This window comes from Xenopus tropicalis, chromosome 3, assembly GCF_000004195.4.
Source record: "Xenopus tropicalis strain Nigerian chromosome 3, UCB_Xtro_10.0, whole genome shotgun sequence".
Lineage (NCBI taxonomy): Eukaryota > Metazoa > Chordata > Amphibia > Anura > Pipidae > Xenopus > Xenopus tropicalis.
In genome coordinates, this window is record NC_030679.2 from 28,285,351 (window position 1) to 28,296,392 (window position 11,042).

An 11,042-nucleotide genomic window follows, 5' to 3' on the forward strand; every position below is an offset into this window, starting at 1 on the left:
TCCTCTTTGACCTGCCCTGAAGCAAAAAAACTTGGCAGAGGCAACATTGGCTAAGCCTCCTAAGGGCAGCACTCAGTGCTAAATCAGCCCTGTGGACCTGCCCACCAGGATACCAGGAAGACTCCACATGGGCCCTCCTATTCCTAATCCTTTTTCATGATCATTCCCTAGCTCTATAAGGGAACAAAGAGAAATAGATAGAAGGATAGATTATAGTATATGAAGAAAATAAAGGAAAGGAGGTAAAATTGTTTGGACAATGTGTCTTAAGGTTTCCTGGTGGGCCCCTTACATGCCAGTCTAAAACTGCCCAAACTATGCACATGGCAAAAAAGTACCCCAGAAACCTTTCCTGGACACCAATCAATTTTGGTCACCAGAATGAAATAGAGAACATACATTATAATATACATATAAATTCTACATTTCTACATTTTTATTAATAAACTACTTCATAAATGTTGTGCTCTGTTTATATATCTTAAATTATTTTAAGTTTAAACATTTGGAATATAATGACATACTATCCAGTACATAAAATAAAGTCAAATGATCCATCTAAAGAGGTTTATAAAATCTGGCAACCATTACCTGCCCATAAAAAGGACATCTTCAAAAAAAAAAAAAAGGAATAATTTGAATATGGGATTTATTTATCAAAAGTCGAGCTCATTCATTTTTCATTTCAATGCAGCCCCACACTGAGCATTAAGATCCCACCTGAATCACCTGATTCAGATCAGATCAGCATAAACGATTGACACACTTATTTATGGCACCAGACAAAGCAGAAAATACACTGTAAAATCTAGTAAGATCAGTAATAATTTAGCAAAAGTTAATCATTATTGTTACTTAGTAAAAAAATATCAGTGATTGATGAATAGGCCCCTGAATGACCGGGATTATAAAAAAACAATGCCCAATTATATTTAAGCACCAACCTTTTAACCCAGATTCTTGATATTTGCTCTGTAAACATTTAATTTTATATTACAAAGGGCTCATTTAAATCCATATCTAGATAATATTTGTTTAAATGCATCATAGTGTTTTCATACTTAAAGTTTATTAAAAATGATCAGGTGTATTTTCAAAATCATATTTTACGGTGGATAAAGCAGACATGTTCCATTCGAACATTCGAAAGGCCTAAAATAATGTTTTCTAAAATATTATTGGATACAACCACCTTTTATAGGGATGCAACCACTGTTCCATTCTACAGGGATAAGCAAAAGTATGAACTGTATGAAAATTTTACCAGATGGGCAAGAGTTCATGGTTGGACTGTTAAAACACATTGAATCTTGAAGATGGCATCTTTTACTCTAAAAAAACATAAATATTACATGTATCTGCAACATTTTCTCTGCTAAAGTAACAACAGCATACATACATACCCAAAAATATCCCGTTTAAATGACAATGATAAAAAATCAGTAAAAAATACAACTCACCTGTGCAATATTACTATCACACAAAGGCCCTTTTTCACAAGTATTTCCATTAGGGTGTTCATCAGTATCAATAAGATTGTCAGTTGGAACATTCTGGACTGGTCTGAGATAGGTGAATTCATTTTGGCTTGAGTCAATAGCTACACAAACCTCATAAGGAAATGGCAAAGGCAAAGTCCCATCACTGCACTCAGAGGCACAACGGAGGGCAACTTGGGGATACAAGCCCTTATTCAAAGTTCCAAACACAGATGAAGTGTTAGAGGTTTTGCATTTAGAAATGACTGCAACAATTACTGTCAAAATGAATAAAACAGAAATCATAGCTATTGCTAAAACTAGGAAGAAAGTTATGTTAGATGTTGTTTTCAACTTGATGGGCTGATTATTTAACTCAGGAAGCACTTGAAAGTTTTCAGCTATAACTAGATTCAAAGCAACTGTAGCAGTAAGAGAAGGGTCCCCATTATCTTTCACTAGGACAACTATTTTTTGCTTTAAAGAGTCCACTTCTTGAAAATCCCGGGAAATCCTTATTTCACCAGTATGTTGCCCAATGGTAAACATTGATGGCTCAGGAACTTGAAGAAAGTGGTAAGAAAGCCAAGCATTGTGTCCAGTGTCAGCATCAACTGCAATCACTTTGGTTACTAAATAGCCCTTTGTAGAGTAACGAGGGATGAATTCAAACAATGCTGTTCTTTCTGAATCTAAGGAAGGGTAGAGAATTTTAGGAGCATTATCATTTCTATCCACAATGCATATCCTAACTGTGACACTGCTGTTTAGAGGAGGCGATCCACTGTCTCTAGCCATTACTTGAAAACTAAATTCGCGTATTTGTTCATAGTCAAAAGAGTGAAGCGCATAAACAACTCCCGTTCCTGAGTTTATAGAGACATGGGATGAAACAAGGGCATCTTCAGTATTGTTACTGATGATCGAATACATTATTTGACCATTTTCATTAAGGTCAAGGTCTGAAGCATTTATTCTGTGTATTGAGGTACCCTGTGGGTTATTTTCTGGCACATAGGCAATATAACTAGGCTTCTCAAAAACTGGTGCATTGTCATTCACATCAGAGATTGTCAACTGTATAGTTTTACTGGTGGACAATGGGGGCAATCCCTTATCTGTAGCCATGATGCTGATTTTATATTCACAGGTAACCTCTCTGTCCATGCTTGATGATGTTACCATTTTAAAATAGTTATTAGGTAGAGATATCAACTGAAAAGGTACATTTTTTGAGATTTCACAAACAAACTCAGCATTCTCTCCAGAGTCCAAATCCTGGATGTTAAATAGAGCTACTATTGTTCCAGGTGGGGAATCCTCTGGAATAATAGATGTGAAAGAATTTATTTGAATCTCTGGTGCATTATCATTGGAATCCACAATCTGTATCAACACTTTGCTATGAGCTGCTAACCCTCCGCCATCTTTAGCTTCTACTGTGATCTTGTAATTCTTTGCTGTCTCATAGTCCAACTTTCCTATTTTTGTAATTTCCCCAGTCTTAGAATCAAGCTTAAATAATTGTCCGGCATCCTCAGAAATGTGACTAAATGAATAGGTTATTTGTGCATTGGAGCCTTCATCTTCATCACTGGCATTTAGATGAAGAACTACAAAATTATCTGGGGTATTTTCATTTAAATTTATTTGATAAGTCTCTTGACTGAAAACAGGATAATTATCATTTACATCTAGAACCACAATTTTTATCAAAGCTGTGCCTGTTCTCATCGGCCTACCCCCATCAAATGCCGCTATACTCAGTTCAATGGAACTTTGCTTTTCTCGGTCCAAAGGTCTCTCCAACACAAGTTCAGGTTCAGTACCATCAACGCTATTTTTTTCGGAAAGACTAAAATACTCATTTGTGATGATCTCATAGTGCTGCACAGAATTGGTACCGAGATCTGGATCTTGGGCATGTCCCAAGGTGAATCGATCGCCTGGTAAAGCCGATTCACTAATTCCGATATCGAATGATCTTTTTGAAAAACTCGGTGCGTTGTCGTTGACATCCTTAATTTCTACTTGCAATGTGTAAAAATGCAAAGGTTTTTCAATAACAGCTTCAATATTTAGAAAGCAATTCTGTTCTGTTCCACATAATGTTTCCCTGTCTATCCTCTCTGAAACAAGCAAGTCTCCATTTTCTAAGTTAACACTGAAATGCTGTGTTTTGGCACGAGAAACAATATGAAAATTTCTAATTGACAACTCCTTTGCATTCAAGCTCAAATTATTTGCAATATTGCCTACTACAGAGCCTTTCTTTAGTTCTTCAAATATAGAGAACTGGATTTGTCCAGAAATAGCTTTAAATGTAAATGATAAAAATAAATACAGTACTTGCCAAGCCATTGTCCTTAGTTTGTTTCGATGAAAAGTTGTCTTACACATTGGTAGTAAATGAAGATCGGTCAGCCTTCCTTAAACCCTCAGTAGACAGTATGAAATGGTATGTTCTTTCATCAGAATTCACAGAAGATGTTGAATACATATAGCTCTCTGCTGATCTGTACTGCCTGGCTTTGCTGCAACACATTTCCTAGTGAAACCTCTTTACCTTTCTTGGTCAACAGCACCACATAGAGGCTTAAATTATAAACTGCAACAACACATTTTAAAATATAGTAATAATGAGTAAAATAAGTAGTTATTTATTTTGCGATGGTAATACATATATATATTTACTTTAAAATATAATTTCCTTTGTGATTATATCAGAATGTGAAATAGTCTAATCAACAGTTATAGGTGAAATAATATAAATAAAAGGCAGTATAGATATTATTAAATGTTAGCCACACACTATCTGGTTTGTATTGAGTTTCCTCCTGTGTTTTTTTTTGGGGGGGGGGCATGGGCAATCTAAATAACCCTAAACTTGCAAGATATTGGTTGCTGACAGGGAACAGTAACCTTATCTATTAGTTTAGTACAATTAGAATTTTTTTCTGTCCACACTGAATACAGTATGATCTTCTTAATATTAAATGAAGGAATTATATTTCCATACAAATGCTCAATATTTACTAGAATTTAGATCATTCATCATATTACAAGGTGAAGAATCTTCACTGCTAGAAAGCAAGATATATCATTGATGATGGGGAAGCACAAGTAAGACCAAGATGACACTAGCTCACCATTTTCCAAAGCAGTTCCTAAAATGTGTATATATATATATATATATATATATAATTTTTTTTTTTATAAGGTGCTATTTATGTGCATTTTATGTTCATAAAAATACACTAATAACAGACAGGGAATAATACAGTAACATATAAATGAATGCAAAGATTTAGAATGAAAAGACAAGGGCCCTGCCCTGTAGATCTAAGAATCTAAGTGTTTAGCCGACCTTTGGGTGAGATTAAAATGTATGTGTATGTAACTCCAGCACACTCAGTGACACCCCATAGCTTACCTGGACTGACCACAGTAAGGTTATAGTTGTTTAAACAATAAAATCAATTTGTATTAATTAAGTGAAAAGAATGGTAGGGATCTGAAAAGAACCAACAGTATTACGATAATGATGTATTATGAAGCGGTAACTGTAACTGAAATTGCAAATATAGAGTACACAATAAGAAAGAATATGAACACTGTAATGTTATATTAATTCATTAGTCTCAACTCCTCTATTAACAGTCCTAATTATTTGGGCACGCTGGGACCCTTATTAAATTTCTCCAAGTCAGTGGTTATTCGTTCTGTCCCTGCTGGTAGCTTAGTAAAATATACTCACTTAGGGCAAACACTATCCTTATAGTTGATGAACACCTTAGCAAAGTGTATAGTTCAACGATAGCAGGAATAATTGCAGGTTATTGGTTCTGTCCCTTTAATTATATATAATGCTGGTAGCTTAGTAAAATATACTCACTTAGGGCAAATACTATCCTTCTAGTTGAGGAACACCTTAGTAAAGTGTATAGTTCAACAATAGCAGGAATAACTCCCATTGATTAGTATGTACACAGCCCCCCAGTACTCACAATCTGTGCTCCTAAATAACTGGATCACTTTGAGCAGCAGATCAGGGCTGAGATGATACAGGCATGTTTCCCAGCAGCTTTACTCACCTAGGCCTTCCTGACAGCTTTCCCTTGTTTGGCTAGCACTGTTAACAGGACAGCAGGGTCAACTTTTCTCCAGTCTCTCTCTAGCAGGCTTCTACTGGATCAGGATGTCTGCAGGGTCCTCAGCTCTAATGCATGCTGGGAAATGTAGTCCTGTTAACTATCTATACAAACTCTATAGAAAGAAATGCAGGTTCCTTCTTGTGGTGTGTTGCTGTTCTTATTTGCTTACTTGCTTTAATTAGGGGTTTTATGTAAGTAATCTCAGCAACTGAGAGATAAGCAACACCACAAAAGAATAGGAGAAGAAATGTCAGCCTAGGAGATGAAGTCCAAGAGATTAAGCTAATAACTGAAGACATAATGAACAATTCCTGCAGCCAAATTGCTGACTACAAGCAGTACATGAGTAGATCATGGTTAACTTAGGGTTGCCATCTTTCGTCAATGTTCTTACTTGCCAGGGTGGGGGGGCGGGTCCATGAAGGGTGGGTCCGTGGCATTGGGATGGAGATTGTGACATAAGTGGGGGTAGGGCATGACGTTGGTGGCCCACATTCAAGAGGAAATAGAAAGCAAAATGGGTTAGAAAGTCGGGGAGGGGATAGGAGTTGGGCCAGGGGTGAATCAGAGGCGGGCTGGGGGCAGAGGACACATTATTAGAAATTTACCAGCAGCTATATTGCCGGTAAATTTGTAATTCTGACCCCCAACCCTAGCTGGTATTTTACTGGCTAGGCCAATGAAATGGCAACCTAGCCATAATAGGATCCAAGAACATATGTAATAACTCCTTTCGGGAAGTTATAGCGTGCCCAATAAAATATATATAATATATATATATATTTATGAAACTGCACTATGCTGCACGTAGGACATAAAACAATTAGTGCAGATAGTTAATAACCTCTAATCCGTAACTAAGGAGGTGCAACCACAGAAGCCTCCAGGTAAAGTTGTTTATTTTGCCCTTGATCCCCCTCCTGCATGCCACTGTCCAGGTTGTGGCACCCTCTAAACAACTTTAAAATCAGTTTTCTGGCCAGAAATGGCTTTTCAAGGTTTTAAAGTTCGCCTTCCCATTGAAGTCTATGGGGTTCGCAAAGTTTGCGAACTTTCGCACTTTTTGGTGTAAGTTCGCGAACGGGTTCACAAACTTTTTTTTTGAGGTTCGCTACATCCCTACAAACTCACTGTCAAAGAGCTGCACGTTTATCTACTGTAATCCAGCCATCAGCCAGATTCCCATCTGCCTCTTGGACAACCCCACAGTATGGCCTGACCTACAGTATGCCCAGACAAAGATCTCAAAACAGTCTTTGGTTTTTTAATGTAAAATGTGACCCACTAAGGATCAAAGAAAGCCACATTCAATTATCCATCAGTCGCTCTGACTATAAACAATTTGCTAGGTGATTTTGACCTGAACAAAAACTTTGTTACCTTGCTTTCCATACAATGTGAAGTACATAAAACAGTGATAAGAGGACGGGTGTTTTTTTTAAACAAGCTGGCCTTTACAAAAAAATAAAAACAGACAAAGTTGTTCAAAAACAACTATAAAAAAATCCTCGAGGCCTGTAAACAACTAAAGCACAGTCTTTCTGATGATAGACCAAACAAATGTTTTGTAAATGGGAAGAAAGCTTTTTTTTTAATTGGCACATAAACTCAGGAAACAGATTGTCCAACCAGGGTCTAGATAGATAGATAGATAGATAGCTAGATAGATAGATAGATAGATAGATAGATGATAGATAGATAGATAGATAGATAGATAGATAGATAACTATGTTAACCATGTTAACCCCATGGTATACATGATGGTCATTTTAACAATATAACAGATGCACCAATCTGTATCAATATTTTGCGGCACAAACACAGAACAACCCCAAAAATGATGAAAAGCTTTTAGAAAATGTAATTGTGGAAGTTGGTACTTGCATAGGTGGATTTTAATGAGGGCTTGGAGAAGCTAAGCCTCCCCAGACCATTGGGGCACATTTCCTGTGCTCCTGCGGTTCCCTGCCTTAAGAAATAAGCAGTTATCATTGAACTTTAATTGAACATTGCCTTCACATGAACAGCATGGTTTAGCATTTTGGTTTGTTGCTTTCTTGATCATCTGACGTATAGCAGACACTCTCAATCACAAGGCAACCACATACTAAATGCTTACTTTGAGTGGGCTGTAGGTACAGGGCTTCCAATTCTGAAAAATTGTGAGTGGGCCCATCTTGCACCCACCTGTAATCATTCTTAGTCAGGTACCCATGTTTCCCCCGTACTGAAGGAATCTTATCCTAAAATGAGCCTTAACATCTTTTAGACATAATGGTACACTGTAGGAGACATTATACCTCAATTTTTGAATGTACATTTACTTTTCAAGTTTCACCCAAGTTTCTATAAAGTTTTTACTGACTTATTCTTCAGCTGAAGCTTTGTCTACAAGAACCTCTTCCTCATGTCTCATATTGTTTTTAGAAATAAAACAAAGAAAATGGAGATAGATTTCCCACATAAGAAAGTAAATAAGTAAGAATAAAATAAAGTAAAGACTTTACTGCACAAATTAGCATTCAAGGTGTTTTTGCTCTTCAGTAATGCATTTTTTTACTAGTGGTCACTGACTCTGCACAAAATCTTCCCTACACCCCAGTTATGACTATTTATTACATGAAGATGTGTCTTACCTCTGTCAGAGTGTCGTTAGGCACATTGTCTTTAACAGAGTCATTTCCAGTAGCTAAATCATCTGTATCAATTAGATTGTCTGTTGGAACAGCCTCACTTGGCTTCAGATAGGCAAATTCATTTTGACTTGAATCCAGGGCCACGCAAACATCATATGAAAATGGCAAAGATAAAGTCCCTTCGCTCAGTTGAGAAGGATACCTAAAAGACACCTGTGGATACATGGCTTTGTCCAAGGTCCCAAACATAGTTGACGTGTTTGCTTTCCTGCATTTAGAAATCACCGTACCTACCACAGTTAATATGAATAAAAGAGAAATCACTGCGATTGCTATTACAAGATAAAAGCTGAAATTATTTGGGTTGTCCAACTTGATAGGCTTGTTATTAATTTCAGGGAGTACTTGAAAGTTTTCAGCAATGATCAGGTTCAGTGTAACTGTAGCAGATAGAGTGGGTTCTCCATTATCTTTGACCATAACCACAACTTTTTGCCTTGAGGAATCTGTTTCTTGAAAACCTCGTGCTAGCCTGATCTCTCCCGTACTTTGACCAATAGTAAAAACAGAAGGTTCTTGAGCCTGCAATAAGTGATAAGAAAGCCACGCATTGTGCCCAGAGTCAGCATCCACTGCAATCACTTTGGTAACTAGGTAACCTCTATCGGAGGAATGAGGGATAAATTCATATAATGCTGTTCCTTCAGTGTCAGATGATGGATAGAGTATTTCAGGAGCATTATCATTCTTATCAGTAATACAAACTGTAATGGTAGTATTGCTGTTCAGAGGAGGAGATCCACTATCTACGGCCATGACCTGGAACTGAAATTCTCGTATCTTCTCATAGTCAAAAGCATGGAGGGCATAAATAACTCCAGTTGCTGAGTTTATGGAAATATGTGATGATATGGGGATATCCTGAATATCTTTGTTCATTATTGAATAGAGAATTTGTCCATTTTCATTAATGTCATGGTCAAATGCCTTTATACTAAGTACTGAGGTTCCAGGCTGATTATTTTCTGGGATATAGGCGATGTAATTACTTTTTTCAAAAGTTGGAATATGATCGTTAACATCCGTTAAAGTCACCTGAATTGTTTTATTAGAGTATAAAGGTGGAGATCCTTTATCTTTGGCAGTAATTTCAATATTATATTCAGCAGTTTCTTCTCTGTCCATTCTTGAGGAGGTCATGATTTTGTAATAGTTCTCAGTTAATGATATTAATTGAAAAGGAAGCTCTTCAGAAATCTGACAGACAACTTTGCCATTCTCTCCGGAGTCCATATCATAGGTATTAAATATTGCTATTACGGTTTGAGTTGGGGCATCCTCGGGAATTGTAGCCGAGTAAGAGCTGATTTGGATTTCAGGCGCATTATCATTGGCATCGATAACCTGAATGGATACTTTACAGGGAGAAACCAAGCCACCGCCATCTCTAGCTTCTACTGTTATTGTGTATCTCTTTGTTACTTCATAATCTAGGTGTCCTGTTTTTCTAATTTCACCTGTCTGAGGATTTATTGTAAAAATTTGACGTGCATTCTCAGGAATGTGACTAAAGGAATATGTTATTTGTGCATTGGTACCGTCATCTTCATCTGCGGCTTGTAACTGAAGTACTAGGAAACTATTTGGTGCATCTTCATTGATATTTACTACGTAGGTGTCCTGAGTGAAAACAGGATAGTTGTCATTTGCATCATGGACAACAATCTTTACTGAAGCTGTACATGTTTTCTTAGGGCTACCTCCATCCGAAGCAATTAGACTTAACTCCAAGGAACTCTGCTTTTCGCGATCCAAATGCTTTTCGAGTACAAGTTCAGGATATTTACTTCCATCACTGCTGGTTCTTTCACCAAGACTGAAATACTTATTTGCGCTAAGTCCATAGCTCTGTACAGAATTAGTACCAAGATCTGGATCCTGTGCATAGTCAAGGGCAAACCGTGCTCCTGGTACAGCAAACTCACTCACTTCTACCTCAAAAGATTTCTTAGAAAAACTTGGTTCATTGTCATTGATGTCATTGATTTCAACTTTAATGGTGAAGATCTGGAGAGGATTTTCAATCATTGCTTTGAGATCTAATATGCACTGTGGTTCTAATCCACATAATGTCTCTCTGTCTATCCTCTCTCTAACAAACAAGTCCCCATTATCTAAATTAACACTGATGAACTGTTTCCTGTCATGGGAAGCAATGTGGAATTTTCTAACTGATAATTCATTGATACTTAAGTTCAAGTCATTTGCAATGTTTCCTATTATAGATCCTGGTTTCAGTTCCTCATATACTGAGTACTGAATCTGCCCATAAATCATTTTATAGAAAATGCATAGAATGAAAATGTGTACTTGCCATATAACTGTCCTTTGTCTGTCTCCATGTATCATCTTTACACAGGTGGTTTTTATCTTTGTATATTCAGAAGAGGAGAGAATTTTTGCAGTATCCAGAAAGAAAGGCTTAGTTGCAAATGATTGTGAAACTGTTGTATCCTTCTCAACTGCAGAGTCTATCTTTAACATTTCACTGCAAAAAAGCTCTACCTTGTTGGTCAACAGTGCCACTTAGAGTCGCAAAACTGGAAGTGCAGTATAAGTTTGCAATGCACAAATGTATTTTTTGACATTAAAACTATTGTTTTTATATACAATATACTGTCTTCAATATATATATATATACATATTTTACTATATATTGAAAAATATACATTTCCAAGTACTGGCAGTGCTCTTGTATCTCACATTTCCTGCAG

General features: G+C 36.8%; 2 protein-coding genes across 2 annotated transcripts; both read right to left on the bottom strand.

Annotated features, from left to right (window-relative positions):
- Positions 1–1,195: 1,195 nt before the first annotated feature.
- On the bottom strand, positions 1,196–3,966 carry LOC100493596 (protocadherin gamma-B5). The gene is made up of 2 exons (XM_002933642.2): positions 1,461–3,966; positions 1,196–1,222 (listed from the first exon to the last, which is right to left on the bottom strand). Exons 1-2 carry the CDS (start codon positions 3,876–3,878, stop codon positions 1,196–1,198), a joined length of 2,445 nt encoding a protein of 814 aa, XP_002933688.2. The 5' UTR covers positions 3,879–3,966.
- Positions 3,950–10,693, bottom strand: LOC100493445 (protocadherin gamma-B5). The gene is made up of 3 exons (XM_002933641.4): positions 8,269–10,693; positions 7,752–7,875; positions 3,950–4,086 (listed from the first exon to the last, which is right to left on the bottom strand). Exons 1-3 carry the CDS (start codon positions 10,675–10,677, stop codon positions 3,950–3,952), a joined length of 2,670 nt encoding a protein of 889 aa, XP_002933687.4. The 5' UTR covers positions 10,678–10,693.
- Between the last annotated feature and the right edge of the window lie 349 nt (positions 10,694–11,042).

Coding starts and splice junctions, on each gene's coding strand:
- LOC100493596 (XM_002933642.2), bottom strand. CDS start 3,878: ATGTGTAAGACAACTTTTCATCGAAACAAACTAAGGACAATGGCTTGG. Junction 1,223..1,460: donor GTGATAGTAATATTGCACAG/GTGAGTTGTATT, acceptor TTATCCCTGTAG/AATGGAACAGTGGTTGCATC.
- LOC100493445 (XM_002933641.4), bottom strand. CDS start 10,677: ATGATACATGGAGACAGACAAAGGACAGTTATATGGCAAGTACACATT. Junction 7,876..8,268: donor CTAACGACACTCTGACAGAG/GTAAGACACATC, acceptor GGCTCATTTTAG/GATAAGATTCCTTCAGTACG. Junction 4,087..7,751: donor GTACCTACAGCCCACTCAAA/GTAAGCATTTAG, acceptor GTGTTGTTGCAG/TTTATAATTTAAGCCTCTAT.